This window comes from Stegostoma tigrinum, chromosome 8 (genome assembly GCF_030684315.1).
Source record: "Stegostoma tigrinum isolate sSteTig4 chromosome 8, sSteTig4.hap1, whole genome shotgun sequence".
Lineage (NCBI taxonomy): Eukaryota > Metazoa > Chordata > Chondrichthyes > Orectolobiformes > Stegostomatidae > Stegostoma > Stegostoma tigrinum.
Window position 1 is genome coordinate 41,943,588 of NC_081361.1, and position 21,057 is coordinate 41,964,644.

General features: G+C 40.6%; 1 protein-coding gene across 4 annotated transcripts in view; it reads left to right on the top strand.

Annotated features, from left to right (window-relative positions):
- Positions 1-21,057, top strand: part of LOC125456066 (zinc finger protein GLIS1-like) — a 372,527-nt gene that overhangs the window by 344,882 nt on the left and 6,588 nt on the right. For all 4 annotated transcript variants that reach the window (XM_048538732.1, XM_048538735.1, XM_048538734.1 and 1 more), the window contains one exon: positions 2,317-2,487. In XM_048538732.1, coding sequence (XP_048394689.1) covers positions 2,317-2,487 — 171 coding nt within the window. The remainder of the gene's footprint in view (positions 1-2,316; positions 2,488-21,057) is intronic.

Here is a 21,057-nt window from a genome sequence, read left to right on the forward strand (position 1 = left end):
AGTCTGCTCCACCATTCAGTAAGAACATGGCTGATCATTCAATCTTCAACCTACTTTATTGGCTTTTCACCATAATCCTTATCCCTTACTGATTAAAGTGTCCCTCAGCCTTCAATGTTCTCAATGACTAAGCCCTCTTTGGGGAAGAATTTTACAGATTTACTAACCTGTGAAAGAAATTCCTTCTCAACTGTAAAAAGAACAACTTATTCTGAGATTATGCCCTGTGCCTGTAGACTCACCCACAATGGGAAACAACCTCTCAGCATTCACCCTATCAAGACCCTAAAAGTTTTGTTCCAATAAAATAGCCTCTCATTCTTTTAAACTCCAATGAGTACAGGTGAAACGTACTTAACCTCGTCTATAAAATTCTGTCCATTTTGGCGCAGTGCTAAAAAAAAAGAGAAAAAAATTCTCTCCATTTCTAGGATCAGCCTGGCGAACTTTTTCTGGACTGCCTGCAATGTCAGTTTTTGCCTTATATAAGCACCAAACTGTTCATAGTATTTTATTCCTCTGTAGACTCTGTGATATTCTTACTACTTATCTTCTCACCTATTTTTGGGTTATCCACAAACTTAGCAATAGTACAAGCACTTTCCTCATCCAAGTCATCAATATGTTTTGTAAATAATTATGACCCTAGCACTGATCTATGTGACACTCCACTAGTTACAGTTTGCCAAGTTGTAATTTCCCCCCTGACCCTCATTAATAAGCCAGTCTTCTATTCATGCAAATAAACTGCCCACAACATAATGGGGTCTTATCTTAGTAAGTAGCTTTATGTGTAAAATAGCCTTATTGAATTCCTTTTGGAAATCTAAATATATTACTATGCTGCTTTGCCTTTATCTATCCTGCTTGGTGTCTCCTCAAATGATTCTAATAAATGGTCTGCTATTATATCCATTATAATAGTCTCCAACATTTTCCCAACGACATACTGTGTCAGATTGGCCCTTTTCTGATTTTCTAGGATTTTTCCAGTATCTAATGATTCTTAAAAGATTACTACTAGCCCATTAACTATCTCAGTTCCTAGTTCTTTTAAAATTAAAGAATGCATCCCAACAGGTCCAAGGGATGTATCTGCCTTTAGCCCATTAGTTTCCCTAGAGTTTTTTTTCTAGTGATTTTATATATTTCCTTTTCTCCCTTTTCCCTTGATTATTTAGTAATTTTGGAATAGTAGTAGCATCTTCTGCATTGATGCAAAGTATTTATTCAACCTCTCTGCCATTTTCTGGTTCATTACTTTTATTCCCAACTTATTCTCCACCACACCTACATTCATTTTGGCCTCTATCTTCCTTTTTACATATTTAAGGATGGTCTTACTAAAAAAAAACTACTAGTTTATCTTCAAAAATTATTTTCTGTCTTGTTTTTTTGTTATCTTTTGCTGGCTTTTAAAACTTCTTCAATTATCTGACTTGCCACTAATCTTTATCATTTTGAATAGGTTTTACGTCAATTTTGATATTATCTATAGTTAACCATGCAATATCAAGTTCCTCACTGGGATATATCTTTGTTGTGAGTTATGAACTATATTCCTTAACATCTGCCATTGACCATCAACCATCTTTTCTGGTAATCTCCTTTTCCAGAGCAGTCATGCAAATCTGTCCTTATTCCTTTCTAATTGCCCTTATTTAAGTTTGGCACAATTGTTTCTTCCCCAGGTTTCTCACTCTTAAGCTGAATGCTAAATTCATGTTGTCTATTTCCTCATGGATCTTGTATGCTGAGATGATTTATTAAACCGGCCTCATTATGCATTAGCAAATCCAAAATATGCCTGTTCCATGGTTGTATCCGTAACATTGTTCTCGGAAACTGTCCGGAATATACTCTCCTATGCCAGGTTTTTCCTCTTATAAGCACCAAAACTTTGTCATGTTCTAGTTGTGGACTAATCAGTGCCTTGTTTAGATTTAGCAAGGCCTCCCTGTTTTTGTACGAATAGTATCTGACTTTCTTGGGATAATAACTTTAAGGGGCACAATATAAATGAGAGAGAATAGAAAGCAAGGTTAGCTCCATGGGCAACTCTAAAATCATTGCCAGAAAGAGCAAATCTAAATCGTCTGTAGAATATTCATTTTTTTAGCCAAGGAGTGCTAGTATACGGACCATATTACTTCCCTAGCTGTGCCCATTTTTGAAAATAATTTTAATGTAATTCACTCAGGATTTGTCATTTAAAGCAAAATATAAACTTCAATTTCAATTTCTAATTGACATAAATTGTTAACTTTGAAATAAGCATAAAATCTGATTACAGTTGCAATTGTTCTTTGTTTCCAGGTTACCAAGGAAGCTTTCACACCATGCAAAACACCTTCCAGTATGGTGATACATTTAGAACAATGGAGCAAACAGCTATTCATAATTCCCATCCAGCAGATGATTCTCACTGTCCTGGTGCAGCTCGGCAAAATGGTTACCATTCACTAATTGCACATGCCAGTCTATCAGGTAAACCAGAATAAGGTAGACACCTGACTTATCGTGGTTACGATCCTGTAGAAACTAAGTGAAAAAATCTGAACTTCCAGTGGATAGGTGGAAGGATGATATGATGAGATTTCATATTTTAAGACTTAAATGAAACACATTAAGCCATATTTTAATAGACATTTTATACTGTAACTACAGAAATAATCCCCAACTTAAAAATAAAAATCTCTCTTGTCTTTTAAATGGACATTCCATTCTTCCAGAACTGGAGTAAAGTGTTTCCTTTCTTTTCTTTTCTCAGCCAGATAAGTTTGAATCCCTGAACTGGCTTTTACATGAGGGTTGACCCGAATAATTCTCCTCCTACCCAAACTAGGTGAATTTTCCAGTCATGTACAATTCATCAAAACCTCGGTCTCTCCAATCTGAGCATGAGCTTTTAACCACATTTTGTGCATTGTTAACTTTAGAAACATGTTGCTTGTACCTCTCAGCTCTCTGTCAGATTCTTGCAAGCCTAAACTGCTTGTAAACTTTACTGTTTTTTTTAAAAGAAAACATCCAGAGGGCAATCCTATAAGTGCTCCTATGGAATCCCCTTCAAAATCTGCCTCCACAACAATGTGCAAATCATTGCCCATGTTTTGGATAGAAATGCTGATTAGCTATATTTTAGGCTCTCCGTTTCATATTTTTTTAAAAATTAAACAGACGTACACTCTAGCTATTTAAAAATCTTGCATTCTTGGCTCATACCTGGGACATTGGAGACTAACAATCTATCCACCATCTGCACAAATGCTTTTCCCATTGTCTGCACACATAAACTCTTGTAATCCCAGTCGTTCTAAACTTTGGATAAATAAGATCCCAGCATGAAATCTGGCCTGATAGATCATTTATTGTTTCTTCTTTAGATTCAAGTAGCAGTCCTTTAATGAAAAATTTAGCACATAGGGTTGAAGATTTCATTTTATCAATAAGACAAAATTATTACACAAAATAAATAAAACCAAATTGAAACAACACAGTTTGAAAGATTTCAAAGTATGTGGCAAAACAAAATCCGACCTACTTCCAACACATCATGTCACCGTTACTAAAAAAGATCCCCTCCCCTGTCAAATCTGTCAGTTTGATTTAACTGCTTTACCTCAGTTCCAATCCGTTGAGCTATGAGGCATTTTCCCTTGACTGTTTATACAGCTGAGAGCTTAGACTTTCTCACTCTTTTGCAGAGTTAATATTCTGATCTGGAAGTTTCACAAACTATGCTCTTTCACTGACGTAACCCATTTCCTTAATTGTTCTGAACAACCCCTTTTTTTCCTAGAAAAGACTACACTTGCTTCAGGTTCCAGTCAGGTTTCCTTCAAACTGAATCTCAAAGCTCTTTTTGTAACTAAGTTAAAAGTCCTTATCCTAGATTTTGCTATTGTTATGGCCTCATAGTTTCTTTCTCCTGTTGTCGACCTGATGATAATAAATGATCTACCATTAAAAATCCAGGGGTCCTTGCAGTTACCTGCTTATTCTGACAGAAAGATTTTAAAGTCATGGTTCTGTAAAAATGACCTAATTCATTTTTAAACCACTCCACAAAAACAGACCAACACAAGTAACTCACTGGCTTAAAACTCAAAATGCTAAAAATAAATGCTAATATATAAAAACCATGTCTTTCAAATACTTTGCAGTATCTTCCCAGTAAGAGAACCCATGTCCTTTTTTAATCTATAATGCTGTTAGTCGAATTTGTAACAAGTCACACGGAGTCATAGACTCATACAGCAGGGAAACAAACCGACCAGATATCCCAATCTGACCTAGTCCCATTTGCCAGCAGTTAGCCCATATTCCTGTGAACTTTTCCTATTCATATGCCCATCCAGATGCCTTTTAAATGTTGCAATCATACCCTCTTCCATCACTTCCTCTGGCACCTTGTTCCATACATGCACCACCCACTGTGAGAAAAAGTTAGCACTTGGGTCCTTTTTAAATCTTACCAATCTCACCCTAAATCTATGCCCTCTAGTTTTGAATTCCCTCACCCCAGGATAAAGATCTTGGCTATTCAATCTATCCATACCCCTCATGATTTTATAAACCTCGGTCACCCTTCAGCCTCTGGAATTCCAGGGAAAAAAGCACCAGTCTATTCAGTCTCCATGTCTAACTCAAACCCTCCAGTCCTGACAACATCCTTGTAAATCATTTCTGCACTTCTTAAGTTTAATAACATACTTCCTGGAGAGGGGAACAGAATTGTAAGCAGTATTCTAAAAGTGGCCTCACCAATGTCCTATGCTGCTGCAATGCTTCTCATACCTCCATTTTCCCCCCAATTAAAGAGCTCATCCGAACTTATTGATATAAAAATTTTGCATTTGTAGAAGCTCAGTTTCAGTTAATGCAGTGTTACAATACTGTTCTTCCACATTTTGAGATAATATGAAGAGATTTTGGTTTTGCATAAATCCGTGTCAGAATATGGGACAAAGTGGCTTGAATTATGTTTACACTAGCCATGCATTTTAGACAAGAGGTAATTTCACTGCAACCTGTTATTGGCACGCAATGAATTACAACCAGGATAAACTGTTAGCCTAAATCTTCTGGCATCTGTGTCAGTGAAATTGTACTGGAAATCCTAACACACACACACGTGCTGAAATTATCTGGGACGTTTTAATGTGCAAAGACCTGATTTCAACTGCCTGGAATCCTTGTGAAAATTTATGTCACAAAGCTCAGCATCAGAGACTTGGGCTAGATATGTGTGACTTAGGGATATTTACCTGAAAAATGTTTTACTTGTTTTTGTTGTATGAGCAACCCTCACCTCAGAACATTTTGCTCTCTGAAGTTCTCTGCACTATTGGTGATCAATTACAAGGAATTACAAGGATATGTTGTCTGGTGTGACAGAAGAAAACCACTTATTAGTCTGACAAGAAGGAATTCTTAAGCAAGTGTTGTTATTACATGTTAGCAGCTAAATATATTTTGCACTGATATAACAGACATGGTCACAGAAACCATGAAGAGAACCTAGATAGTAGACCTTGTTCTTTCATGACCTTAAGCAGTTACCCAGCAAAGTCCTTTTGTCATCATCATAATGGGTATTGCTTAAGGCACTCCTCAGTAATAACCATTTCAGACCCTTACATCCTTATACAATAGTTAATGTGGTCTACCTCAGAAAAACTTCAACAAAACCAAGATTACTACCATAACTGATTCCCCAGTCTCTCCTTTGAACTGACTACTCTTCTCTGACTGAACCCCCTCATCCAACATTACCCCCATTGACCCAAACCAGCTACCCTGTTAAACACAACATGACTTTTCTCCCAGAGGTAGTGAGAACTGCTGATGCTGGAGTCAGAGATAACACATTGTGGCGCTGGAGGAACACAGCAGGCCAGGCAGCGTCAGAGGAGCAGGAAAGTTGACGTTTCAGGTCAGGACCCTTCTTCAGAAATGGGGCACAGGGAAGGGAGCTCAAATAAATAGTAGGAGGGGGTGGGGCTGGAGAAGGTAGGTGGGGGGGTGATAGATGTGTGCAGGTAGGCAGTGGTAGGGATTGGTCAGTGAGGTGGGAGGAGTGGACAGGTGGGAGAGAAGGCAGACATGTGTCAGGTCAAGGAGGCGGGGACGAGACGGAGAGTTGGTCATGGGATGAGGCCAGGGGTGGGGAGATTTTGAACCTGGTAAAGTCCACATTGAGACCCGTGGGTTTTAGCGTTCCAAGTCGGAATATGAGGTGCTGCTCCTCCAGTTTCCAGATGGCATCATTGTGACACAGGAGGAGGCCAGGATGTACATGTCGCCCAGGGAGTGGGAGAGGGAATTGAAGTGGTTTGTGACTGAAAGGTGTTGTCCTTTGTCACGAACAGAGCGCAGGTGCTCTACAAAGTGGTCTCCAAGCCTCTGCTTGGTCTCACCAATGTAGAGGACGCCACATCAGGAGCAGCAGATGCAGTAGTCTACATTAGTGGGTGTGCAGGTGACCGTCTATCTGATGTGGAAGGTTTTTTTAGTTCCTTGGATGGAAGTGAGGAGGGAGGTGTAGGGGCAGATATGGAGTGGACGAGGGAGTTGCGAAAAGTGTGGTTCCTACGGAAGGCAGATAGGGGTGGGGAGGAAAATATATCTTTGATTGTGGGGTCCGATTGCAGGTGGTGGAAGTGGCGGAGAACGATACGTTGAATCCAGAAGTTAGTAGGACGATATGTGAGGACAAGGGGTATTCTGTCTTTGTTTTTGTTGCGGGAAGGAGGTGTGAGGGCAGAGGTGCAGGAAACGCAAGAGATGTGGTTGAGAACGTTTTCAACCAGTGAAGGGATGAAATTGCGGTCCTTGAAACAAGAGGACATTTGGGAGTGGAATACCCTAGTTTGGGAGCAGATACGGTGGAGGCAAAGGAATTGGGAATGGGGGATCACATTCTTGCAACAAGGTGGGTGAGAGGAGGTGTAGTCTAGGTAGCTGTGGGAGTTGGTGGGCTTGAAATAGATAGCAGTTTTGAGGTGGTCACCAGAGATGGATATAGAGAAATCTAGGAAGGAGAGAGAGGTATCAGAGATAGTCCAGGTGAACTTGAGGTTGGGTTAAAAGGTGTTAGTAAAGTTGATGAACTGTTCCAGCTCCTCGTGGGAGCACGAGGCAGTGCCAATACAGTCATTGATTTAGTGGAGGAAGAGGTAGGGGATAGTGCCAGTGTAGCAGTGAAAGAGGGATTGTTCCATGTATCCTACAAAGAGGCAAGCATAGCTTGGGCTCATGTGGGTTCCCATGGCCACCCCCTTAGTCTGTAAGAAGTGAGAGGAGTTGAAGAAGTTGCTGAGGGAAAGGATGAATTTGGTTAAGCGGATAAGGTTGTCGATGGAGGGGGACTGGTTGGGCCTGCGGGAGAGGAAGAAGCAGAGGGCTTTTAGGGCATCTGCGTGGAGAATGGAAGTGTACAGGGATGTCCATAGTGAAGATGAGGTGTTGGGGTCCAGGGAGTTGGAAGTCTTGGAGGAGCTGGAGGGTGTGGTGGTGTCCTGGGTGAAGGTGGGGAGCTCCTGGACCAGGGGGAGAAAATAGAGTCAAGGTGAGCAGAGATAAGTTGAGTGGGGCCGGAGCAGGCAGAGACAATAAGTCGGCCAGGGTAGTCAGGTTTGTGGATTTTGGGAAGGAGATATAAACAGGTAGTGTGGGGTTGGGGAGTGATGAGGTTGGAGGCTGTGGGTCGGAAGTGACTCTTCTCCCATCAACATTTTGTTAATTTTAAATCTGCGATAAACTTGTTATGCAAAAGTGTGAAGGAATATGGGCCAAAGGCAGGTATATGGATTGGAGCCACAGATCGGCCATAATCTCACTGGATGATGGTGCAGGTTCAAGTGGCTGAATGGCTTACCCCTGTTCATAAGTTCCAATGTTGATCTGACTGCTTCTTTACACCCTAACACAACTGCATAGTTATTCATTAAATATCTATTCACTGAAAGACTTGAGATCTTTAGAAACTAAACCTGAATACAGCAGCTGCATCATAAGTGAATGTGACATCCTGTCACGTCTTTTTCCATGCTTGTTGGCTGCACTGATCCATTACTGCTGTGACTGGGCTCGAAGTCCCAGCTGAAATACCAATATGTTCAGGGTGCAGAAATCTTTGTTGGCAGTGGTAATGCATGCAGCATTAATGCTAACCAGAATATCTGGGCCATAAATACCAAACAATCAAGCCAAAAGAAACCTTAGGGTCTTCATAGAGTTATGGCTGAACAAATTCAACAACTAGAGGCGAACAATCATAAACGCTATCAGAATATATAACTTCCTCCAAATTGTATTCTGAAATTTGTTATGAGGAAATTGTGATGCACTCGTCAGACTGTACAATAAATCTTTTAACATTGTGGTTGCATTCTTAAAAAGTGCAACTTTAATTTAAATGATGTTAAGTGAATCATATTTTCCCATTACAATCAATTTAAAAACTTGGTAAAGTTCTGCTGGGCGTTTGTCCTCAGAATAAGAAGCTTTTATAAAGCAATACAATGTAAGACGAAATGCTGCAAATGTTACATTCCTATGTCTGTAAATTAAACTACTTCTAAAACAAAACAAATTTAAAAATAAAAAAAAATGCTCTTTCTGTTTTTCTCCTGTGTTCTGCCTCTCTTGCTCCTGCTCCCTGTTAACACTGCTTCTGCTCACCGTACCTACCACTTGCCACATATCATGGTCTTGACCCTACAAGTTGCTGGCTGATTCTTCTCATCCCCACTTACCTCTCCTGAACCCTAACCATGAGTGATGGCTGAGGACATGAGTGGAGAGAGAACAAAAGAGAAACTTTCTGTTATGTTACAACAGAATCAGATGGAGTAGTTGTGAATTTAAATATACACATAGGTTACTGTCTCAAATTGCAGTGCTGGCGTGCATCTAGTGGTGTAAAGTTGTTCTACTTGCATGATAAATGCAAACTAAATACACATGAATGGCAAGAGGCAAAAAGAGAAATTTCAGAGTAAAAGCAACTTTGTGTTGTACAGTTATGGAGATGAGCCCTGAGAGGGGAGTGTTAGCCAAAAGGAAGGCTGTTTTATGACCCAGAGGGTTGGTGACTAGAGGATTAGCCAGCAACTGATAAGATTAGGGACTGGGGGTGTTAATTAGCAGTTGGGAATCTGGCAAGGAGAGTCAGAAAGTGGGAAGGTCCAGTCCGTGATGCATTGATTTGGTCATACAACCTTATGTCTCACTCAGTGGAAAGCAAAGTTAGATTTAAACTCCCGGATGTTAAATGTGAATATTTACAATTAAGTGACCAATGTTAAGTTGAAGCGACTTAAAGCGAGGATATACTGTACCTTGAAGACTGTGTCTGATTTTTGGTAAAAGAAACAAGGGAGACATGCAACACTGAAAGAGCTACTAGAACTACTTCAGAAAAGAATCACTGAAACAAAGTGTAAAGTGTCAGGATGTGATTTTGCACTGATGTTTCGTGAAGCTGAATGTGATGATCAGTACAGAATGAAGTAGATATGTGGACACAGGTTATGCATTTACCAAGAAAAGGTCAAAGTATAGCTTTGCCACTGTCACCTCCTACTGGAAGCAGGATTAAATATTAAATACATTTCCATTTAGAGGGTCAGCAATTGTACACTGAGGAAGGTTTGGAAATAGTAAAATATAAACTAACATCAGCTCTGGCATGGCAGTTCACATGAATAACTCAATGCAAACGACTGAGCGCTACAATCTATATCAATAGTTTATTTCAAGAGAAATCAAAAATTTCCTTCAGTAACACATGATCCTCCCTTGGGTTGAGAAGGGAGTACAATTGGCTCCACTTTTTTTTCTGAGTGCCTGAATGCTCTGAATGTAGTAAAGAAGAATATTAATTAAAGCTGAGGTTTCAGAGGAGATTTGGTGAGCCCTGAGGCATCACGGAAGACCATCAGCAATAAACATAATTTGTGGGACATGATATATCACAAAACACATGGACAGAAAGAGTGGGAAGGTCCAGGCAAGGATACAAGTAGGGATTGATGAACTGTAATTTTACAACATGGCAATCAAACTGTCAGAATGCATTCCTCAAGGTCAACTAGCACTGATTATACAGTTGCAGAGTCTAAATAAAAATCATTCAAAATGATGAATCCTCTGCATTTCACATACACATAAATTAGATGATTACAAAGAGCAGATTATGGCAGATAAAGAAATGAATTAATATGAACACAGCGGTACTGAAGATCAGGATAAAACTATTTGTCCCAGAGGTCGACTACCAAAGTTGGGAATAGAATTTCATATACGTCAGAAGGAGCCAGTCAATGGGAGGGTCCATTACAGACAGTAGGGAAGTCCACTGGCAAATATAAAAAAAAGGCTAAATCTGCAATCTGAGGAACAGAAAGTAAGATCAATGTATTAGCAATAAGATGTGGAAGTCCAGAAAATGCAGAATTTTTTCTGAAAGCTGCTAGTAAGCACGGTACTAGGAAAAAGTCACAGATTGGTGAAAGGAACTCATCATAGGATGGTGAGATCTTGTAGTTGTAATCCAGCACAAGATAGGAGGACCATGGAATAGGACAGCGATACCAGGCGAATAAATCTACGGGACTTGATCTAGTGTATCCCAGGACTTTGTGGGAAGTTAGGGACGAAATTGCGGGGCTCCCTTACAGAAATACTTGTATCATCTGTAAATATGGATGATGTGCCAGATTACTGGAGGGTGGCTAATTTTGTGACTTTGTTGAAGAAAGGATGTAAGGAGAAGCCTGGGAACTACAGACCTGTGAATCTGACCTTGGTAATAGGTAAGTTGTTGGAAGTGATCCTGAAAGATAGGCTTTTATTTATTTGGAGAAGCAAGGAATGACTAGAGATAGTCAGCATGGTTATAGTGACGGAAATTGTGTCTGCCAAACTTGATTGAGTTTTTTGAGGAAGTAACCAAGAAGATTGATGAGGACAGGGTGGTAGGGATTGTTTACCTGACTTTAGTAAAGCCTTTTTCAAGCTTCTGCATGGTTGACTAATTAGTAAAGTTAGATGACATGGGAGTTGTGGTGAACTTACCAATTATATACAAAATTGTCTTAAAGGCAGGAGGCAGAGAGTGATGGTAGAAGGTTGTTTCTCAGACTGGAGGCCTGTGACCACTGGAGTTCTACAGGGATCGGTGCTGGGCCCTCTTTTGTATGTCATTATATAAAATGATTTAGATGACAATATAAAAGGCATGGTTAGTAAGTCTGTGTGTGACACCAGGATTGGTGGTATAGTGGACAGTAAAGAAGGTCATCTAAGATTACAAAGAGATCTTGACCAATTGGTCAAGAGGCTGAAGAATGGCAGATGGAGGTTAATTTGGATAACACAAACAAGGGCAGGACTTGCAGAATTAAAAGTAGCACCTTGCATAGTGTTGTAGAACAGAGAGTCCTAGGGATTCAGGCACATATTTCTTTGAAGTTTGCATCATATATAGATAGGTTGGTTAGGAAGATATTTAGCATGCATGCCTTCATTACTCAGTAGAGGAGTTAGGATATATATATATATATATATATATATACAGAGGTTGTACAAGATGTTGGTCAGGCCTCTTCTTATTGCCCTGTTATAGGAAGGATGTTACTAAGCTGGAGAGGGTTCAGAAGAAATTTTCCAGGATGTTGCCAGGAATGGAAGGTTTGAGTTAGAAGGAGAGTCTGGGACTTCTTGCACTGGAGTGTAGGAGGTTGAGAGATAACCTTACAGAAGTTTATAAATTAATGAGATGTATAGATAAGGTGAATGACAGGTGTCTTTTTCCTAGGATGGAGGATTTCAAGATTGGGGGCATATTTTTAAAGTGAGAAGGGAATGATTTAAAAAGAAATGAGGGGCAAATCATTCTTTAAACACAGAGTGTGGTTCATGTGTGGTACGAACTTCCATAGGAAATGGTGAATGTGGGTACAGTTGCAATGTTTAAAAGATATTTGGATAAGGACATGAGTACAAAATGTTTGGAGGGATATGGGCCAAGTGGTGGCAGGTGGGACTAGTTTATTTTGGGAATGTGGTTGGCATGGACTGGTTGAACCAAAGAGTCTGTTTCTGTGCTGTACAACTCTGACTTTAAAGTATGAAATGATGCATTTGAGGAGGTCAGACAAGACAAAGGGAATATATGATTAATGGATGTATACTGAGAGGTATAGAGGAATTGACGGACTTGGAATTAGTGTCCATAGATCGCCAAAAGTAGTAGGTCAGATTAATAAGAATTGATGGTTAAGGAGGCAAATGAATCCTTTTTTTAAATAGCCATAGAATATAAAAGCTTGAACATTATGCTGGAACTGTATAAATCATTTATTAGGTGCAACTTGAGTGAAGTGTGCTATTCTGGTCATCTCATTACAGAAAGTATGAAATTATATTAGAGAGGGTGCAGAGGAGATTTTTGAAGATGTTGTCTGGACTTGTTGCAACTATGAGAAAATAGTGGATAAGCTGGACTACTCTCTTTGGAACAAAGGAAGGGACAAGCAATTTGATGGATATGTGCAAAATTGAGAAGGGTCCAGATAGGGTGAATGGGAAGGGCCTATATACCTTAGCAGAGAGGTCAAAAAAATGCTGGCCGGCCAGCCAGCCATGTCCTCATCCCACGACTGAATAAAAAAAAACTGACTAGGAGGCATACATTTAAAATTATTGTTAGCAAAGATCAGAGGGCAGATTAGGAAAAAAAAATTCAACCAGGGATGGAGAGTCTGGATCTCATGGCCTCAGAGTAGTAGAGGCAGAAACCTTTTTTAAAAGGTGTCTGGATATGAACTTTAAGTACTGTGACCAACACGGCATTGGACCAAATGCTAGAAAAGTGGGATTAAGCTGAGTGGCTGCATTTAGGCTGACACACAAAGAATTCTAAGGATCACAGTTCAGTCCAGCAAAAGGTAACGAGCAAAACAAAAGTAAAATACTGCAGATGCTGACAATTAGAAATAAGACAAAAATGTTTGTATGCTGAAAATTCTCAGCAGCTCGCAACAGTAGAAAGAAACAGACTTAACACTTAAAGTTGAGATGACTTTTCATTGGAAAGGTAGCTTCAGTTCTGATATTAGGAAGTTCTTCTGTAGGGATTTGACTGATCATTACGTATAATGGGCTTGAGTGAGGCAAATAAAAATACTGGAGTCATTTAAAAACATACTTCATGAAGAAGGTCAAGGGATAGATAAAATATTAGGTTGAATAAGAGGCAGACTGTGGCTGTAAATTAATTTTTTTGTTTGAAGGGTATGAGCGTGCTACAGAGATTATGTCTGGGCCTCAATTGCTTATAATTAATAGCAATGATGTGACTCAGTGGAATTGCTAAATTTTCTGGTGATACAGAGGTAGTTTGGAAAGTAAGTTGTGAGAAGGACATACGGAGTATGCAAAAGTATATGGATGGTTAAGTGGTTGGGCAGAAAAAGTTGGCAAATGGAATAGAACATGAAAATATGAACTTGTCAACTTTCACAGGAAGAATATTATTTAAATTGAGAGAAATTATATAACTCAAGTACAGAGTAATCTGGAGGCTCTGGTGCATGAGTTGCAAAATGTTAGTGAAATAACTGCACAGAGGCTGGTTATCCCATCACCACATCATATACTTTATTTACATGTGCATAGTACATAGGCTCTGACCAACCAGCTCAGAGGCAGTCCCTAGAAGAGAAGACTCTCTGAATCTCTTGTTTATATCTGTCAGCCAGGGCTGCCTGATTGGCCCAGGTTAAAGCCCTAATGAAGGAACTCAATGTCAATGAGAACCAGCTCTCCCTCATTCCAATCAACTACATACACCCCACTACCCAAGTCCGGGATGTAAGCCTATTCTTTTTCTTATAGCTTCTTCTCTTATGTTTTTGCCCCAAGTCCTGTTCTTCTGACTCAAACATGGGTGGTGTGTACTGGACTGTAGCCTGTCTCTTGCACCCAGAGTGTCTTGGGATACTTTCCTCCTCTTCTTTGGGTGGTAATGGCACATCCATTGTGAACTGCAAGTTTTCTTTGACACTGGATAGAGGGGGAGGACGCATAGTTTCTGACAGCCTTTCGGGCTATTCCAAAGGGCTAGGTATGGTTTGCTCCTGTCCTGTTTGCAAAGTAGTAGCTGTCATGCAATCCACATGTTTGTTCAGGACTGCCTCACCTACCTGACCTTTGTATGTCAGAGACCTGACCTTGCATCAACCTCGCCCTGTACCCATGCAGGGCCATTTCCATGTTTCAAAACCAAACTTTGACCCCCGAAGTAAACTGTCTCTCTTGCTTAGAAGGGGTATATGGCTGACATTGGTTTGGTACTGCTTTCATTTCCCGCTCCCTCAGGTCTGGAAATACTAGATTTAACCTGGTGCAATCTTCTTCCTATCAGCAACTCTGCTGGAGTTATCCTTGTAGATGTGGAAGGGGTGGTCCTATAAACAAACAGGAACCAAGAGAGCTTGGTATCAAGTGAAGCTGCAGGCTGTATCTTTAAGCCTGCCTTCAAAGTTTAAACCACTCTTCCCACCAAACCGTTGGATGACAGACTGCGTGGAGCTGTCTAAACATGTCGAATGCCATTCGACTTCAGAAAATACTCAAAATCTCTGCTGGTAAATGATGTTCCATTGCCCATGACCGATTCGTCAGGGAGTTTGTGTATCGCACATGTTGCAGTTTTTCAATCTCCATCCCTGAGTTGGTCAAATGAACTTTACACACATCCAGCCACTTTGAATGGGCCTCCACAATGACCAAGAATATTAAGGTCATGAAAGGGCTGGCAGCGTCAACGTGTAACTGAGTCCATAGTTTACCTGGCCAAATCCATGAATGTGGGATGCTCTTGGTGTAATTTTTGTCCTTGTTGCCGCTCTGGGCACTGCCCCACCGATGCAGCTATGTTGGCATCCAATCCTGGCCACCAGACATAACTCCTCACCAACGTTTTCATTTTCGAAACCCTTGGATGACCCTTGTGGACTTGCAGTATCAGGCAGTGACCTATGCTTGGGAAAATCTCTCTTGTTCCCCTGAGCAATATGCTGTCTTCTATGGTGATCTGGTCTTACCAGGTCCAGAAGGATTTCAATCCTGGTTGTGATGGCCCTTTTGTTTCCCTCATCACTATTTTAGCTTTGCCAATACAGAATCTTTCTGTGTCCACATTTGGATATTGTCAGCAGAGAGCAGAAGGATGTCCAGAAAGTTTAAGACCAGATAGGATCCTTCTAGGAGAGGCACCAACCAGTGGTGTATTTGACAGTGGGAGGTAGCTCGAGTTATCTGCATTTGCCACTTGGCCTCATGGATGGTATTCCACTTGTAATTGTATGTACTGAGAATGAGAGCCCGCTGCTAAATTCGACCAGAAGCTACGGGTTGCATAGCCTTGTCTTCTTTAAGTAGCTCTGGCAGGGGTTTGTGGTCTGTTGCTATTATAAATTTTTGTCTGTAAAAGGTATTGGTGGAACTTTCTAACACCAAAGATGATCGCCAAATTTTCCTTCTCTATCTAGGCTTATTGGCGTTCAGCATAAGCCAAAGTCCAGGAAGCATACACTACTGGATGTTCCTTTCAGTTGGGCTACAGTAAGCTAACAGTACCCAAGTACCATGCTGGGAGGCATTGTATGTTGCCTGGGATCATATTGGGCCAACACGTTTGATGAGGATAGCTGGTTTTTAACTTCCCTTAAAGCTACTTCTTTGCTATGTGGCCATTTCCAAGGCTGATCTTTTATCAATAGGAAGTGTAAGGGTGCCAAGATGGAGGCCACATTACATACGAATTTCCCATAATAATTCACCAGCCCAAGGAAAGACATAAGCTCTGGTACCAATGTGAGAGCCAGGGCACCTTTGCTTGGCCCTCACGTTATCTTCCAATGGGCATCGCCCAATTTTGTCAACTCTAACCCAAGTACGGGTGCCTGGAATGATCATTTTTCCCTTCTAAGGTGTATGGCCATCTGGGAGAAATGTTTAAGCACTATGTCCAAGTTCTCTAAGTGCGCTTTATTGGTATTCCCTGTTATTAGTGCATCATCCAGATAAATGGCAACCTGGGGTAGACCTTGTAAAATGTTCTCCATCGTCCACTGAAAAAGGGTACAGGCTTGAGATATCACAAATGGCAGTCTTGTATATTGGTATGAACTCTTACAGGTATTCATTGGGGCATACTTCTGGGACCCCTCATCTAATCACAGTTGCAGCTACGCATAGTTCATGTTCAGCTTCATGAAGGCCAGCATCGCCATTTCCCCCGCCAGTTTTGCATACAAGTTCTCGAAACGAGGGATAAGGTATTTATCCAGGTGTGAGAAGCTGCTGATGCTTAAATTCCCCACAAAGGCAAACCGAGTCACCAGACTTCATAGGCCAGTGCTGTCCATTCTGCAAACTGCACTGCTTTGATTGTTCCTTTTCTTTCCAGCCTCCTGATTTCTGTTTTGACTTTTGCCTGTAAGGCAATTGGCATTCAGCGGGCCTTGGAGAATCGTGGAATTGCTTCCTGAAAAACTGAAAGAACTGTGGATACTGTAAATCAGAAACAAAAACATAAATTGCTGGAAAAGCTCAGCAGGTTTGGCAGAATCTGTGGAGAGAAGTCAGAGTTAACATTTCAGGTCAAGTGATCTTCCTGAGAACTGAATTTTGTTTTTGTTCCTGAAAAACTTTGGACTATCTGATTAGGACTTGACTCAAGCGGACATTTTCTAATTGAAAAATGTTGAGTCAATCAACACAAGTCTTTCTCAGCTAATTCCACCTCACCAATCTTGGCCCCCAAACCTTTTACTACAATTAGTAGTAACTGCAGCAACTGTTTCTTATGCACAATCTCAGTCTGGCCGAGGTCTTGCACAAATGTAAGGGTTAGAGTCTAAAGCGAATCTTGTTAAAGTCTGGTTCTGCCAGCACTGATACAGCTGCGCCAGTACCGACCTGCATGAAAACTGGTTGACCACTTAACCAGAAATGTATTTTGATTGGTTCTGATTCAGATGTTGTTAAACAGTTTAATTATTCAAACCCACATTTTGTTGGACTTTACAGGGTGTGCACTCTGCTAGATACAAGCCTATGAGTTCTGTTACTCAAGCCAAGCCTTCCAGTCTCCTTTGCCTCAAGTCTGCATATCAGTACCGACTACATTGGCTTGCCAACCCAGATCCTAAAGAACATTTTAGCTATTTGGCCAATGTTCGGCTTTGTTTTGGGTTTTGCTGTGGGCTGACCTGGGGTCACTCTGCTCAGGATATGCCTTGCGTGAAGTTCTGCCATTGCCAAAACTCAAGTGGTGTTCCCCAAGTTCAGTTGGATTGGTAAGGGTGTCCTCTTCCATCAGGATGCCCTCTAGCTCACATGCTCCACTTGCTGCATTTTCTAATGATAAAGCCAGTTGTAGTACCTGTTTGAAGTCCAGTTGGTCTTCAGCTAATAGGTACTTTTGCATATTTACATCATTAATCCCACATACCAAACCATCTCTCAGCAGCTCATCCAGGGTTAATCCAACATCTCATGCCTCTGTCAGTTGTCCTAACCTTGTCAAAAATCCTGATACGGATTTCCCTGGTTCTTGAACAGCCGAATAAAACTGATAGTGTCTCAGAAATAGAGGAGACATGGTGTTGTAATATTCATTAAATAAATCCATCAAATCTTGAAAGGTTTTACTATTTGGTGCCTCATGGAAAGTTAATCTCCTAATAACCAAAAATGCTGCAGGTACCATTGCTTTCCATCTACTCCAATGTCATCTGCCCAGAAAAAAAAACACACTTTTTCCATATACTGGGCCCAGAGTTCAACGGCAGAATCAAATAAGACAAGCTTCCCAAATTAAGGCATAATGCTAAAAATGTTTGCCCCAACTTAAAGATGACTCTTACAAGCAAATTTTCTTCAGGAGTGTACTGTTTTCTCTCGTCACCACTGAAATAACTGCACAGAGGCCAGTATCCCATCACCAAGTCACAACTTATTTACATGTGCACAGTTCATGAACTCTGATCAGCGACTCAGAGCCAATCCTAGAATGAGAAGGCTCTTTGAATCTCCTGTTTATCAGTCAGGGTTCCCTGACTGATCCAGGTAAACAACCCCAATGAAGGATTTCATTGTCAATGAAATCCAACCAGCCCTTGCTCCAAACACTAGTTAGTATGTAGGTACAGCAAGTGACAAGGAAGATAACACAGTGTGGAGCTGGAGGAACACAGCAGCCAGATAGCATCAGAGGAGTATGAAAGTTGACTTTTTGTGACGGGACCCTTCTTCAGAATTTTCCCACTCTTCTGATGCTGCCTGGCCTGCTGTGTTCCTCCAGCTCCATATTGTGTTATCTCTGACTCCAACATCGGCAGTTCTTACTATCTCTGACTAGGAAGGTAATTGGAATGTTATTAATTGCAAGGTGAATGAAATATAAAAGTAGGTAAGTTTTGTTACAGATCTTTAGAGTGTTGCTGAGGCCAAATCTTGAGTACATATACATTTAAAAAATGTTTGTCACTATTATTTATTAGTCCTTATTTGAAAAAAATTTAAAAGTTTTTGAAGCAGTTCAGAGAAGGTTCACTCAACTGATACTTGAGATGTGGTAAGATATTTTATCTTATGAGGAGATGTTGGACAAGTTGGGTCTGTATCCACTGGAGTTTAGCAGAATGAGAGGTTATTTTACTGAAATCAATAAAAAAACTCCTGTGTGGACTTGGCAGGGGGAAACTGGAAGTATGTTTTCTCTTGAGGGGGAGAGACCAGAACAATGAGATATAGCTTAGAAATAAAGAGGCTCCTATTTAAGACATATAAGAAATAATTGTTCGCTCTCTGGGTTCAGTGCCTTTGGAACTTTCTTTTTCCCACAGAGCACTGGAGCTATAATCAGATCAACCATGATTTTATCAAGTGGTAGAGCTGACATTAAGGAGCTGAACAGCAATTCCTACTTCAATTTAGTAAATATGTTTGTATGTGTGAGTTTGTTTTGGGTGCATGAATTAACAAGAACCAAATGGAATTCCTTTTCATAAGTATCTGTGATATTCCCACCAAAGCCCTAGGGAATTACTAATTTATCACCTTGTGGAGTTCAATGAGTAGGTGTTCCCCAGGTAACAAGTATTAGCCTGCTCAGCTGCATTCACCTTAGCCCTTTGTGTACAAGGAGGTTGGGGTCTCTCTCATGGTGCAGTGGTACTGTCCCTACCCATGGACCAAGAGGCCTAGGTTCAAAGTCCACCTGCTCCAGAGGTGTGTCATCATATCTCTGAACAGACTGATTAGAAAAATACTTTTAAAAAATAGACTGGGAGGTTCATGGCCCTCTTGTGGCACAGTGGTCGTGACCCCACCCCTGGACTGAGAATGCTGGGTTCAAGTTCCACCTGCTTTGTGAGATGTGTAATAACATCTCTGAACTGGCTGATTGGAAAATAGGATAAATAAAAAAAAACAAATTAATAAAGCAGACTCAATCCATACCCCTCCCCTTCACTTCACTTTTGATGGTTTGCATCGTCAATAATGAGCATTGCATATAAATATTCAATTGGCTACGTGGGTGTTGTGCCAGTGGTGGTTAAAAAGTTAAAAGTAAAAGCCATGATAATTTCCATGGTGGAAAGGCCACTTAAGTTTGCATATTAAAAGTCATGGTGATTTTGGTGATGGGGAACAAGCCATTTGGTTATGTGTGATAGCAATTCTGGACATAAAAACAAGGAGGCCCATGTAAATATCTAATTAGCTATACAGGTGATTTACTGATAATAGTTAAACATTAAAAACAGAAAAACGTAATGGTGATTTGGTATTGGGAAAGTTCAGCTGTGTGTAAAAGCACTTCTGGATATGTGAAAAAAAACAGACCCACAGGCTCTGAACAATTAAGTAGAAAATATCATAAACCAGACCCAATATATATTTTAAAAAAGCAGACCCAGCAAATATTTAATCGATTTACTGGTGATGGTTGGCAGTAAGAACTAAAAAAAAAATCCTGGTAATTTGGAAAACCTATTCAGTTGTGTTTTTTTTCCCTTCATTCATTCATGGGACAGGGCTGTCTCTGGCCAGGCAGCATTTATTGCCCATCTTTAATTGCCCAGAGGGCAGTTAAGAGTCAACCACATTGCTGTGGGTCTGGAGTCACATGTAGGCCAGGCCAGGCCAGGTAAGGATGGCAGGTTCCTTCCCTAAAGGACATTAGTGGATCAAGTGGGTTTTTTCCAACAATCGACAATGGATTTACGGTCAACATTGGATTGTTAATTCCAGATATTTATCAAATTCAAATTCTACCATCTGCCATGGCGGGATTCCAATCCAGGTCTCCAGAACATTGTCTGGGTCTCTGGATTAACAGTCCAGCGATAATACCACTAGGCCAGCGCCCCCCCTTTATGTGTGTGATAGCACTTCTGGATATAAAAATAAATAAAGCAGACCCAGGGATGGGTCTGCAGACCTGTCTGTCTCTGTCTGAGACGAGCCTCTGTATGCCATTGTAGCGGCTGTATTCTGGTTTTCGACAAAATTGATGTTCCTTTCCAATTTCCTGAGTTATCAAGGTATCTTTAAGTCATTTAACTAGCCTCAGTGAACTTTCCAGAGAGAGACATAGGCAGGGACTCATGAAAACTTAGTGGTGAACTACCATGTAAGGAAATGGCCAAGAGCTGTGCTCAGGTCTGGTTTTATTGTGAGCGTTAGTGCAACAGTGTGATTGTTTTCATTTCTACATTCTAAGGAAGATGAATAGTAAAATTACATTCCAACTATTTGTACTAAAGTGATCGGCCAGCTATAAATAGTGAACGGTAAATCTAAATTATTCCCAAAGCTGCTTGAAGTCTCCACTTTCCAAATGCTGGGAAACTAACAGACTTGGACATGTGGAACTTGTATTCTTTTGCACGCAACAGCAAACAGTTAATGGACATGTCATGGAGTTTCAATCATCTGTTTGCACGGTTAACATCTAAAGGAGACAGT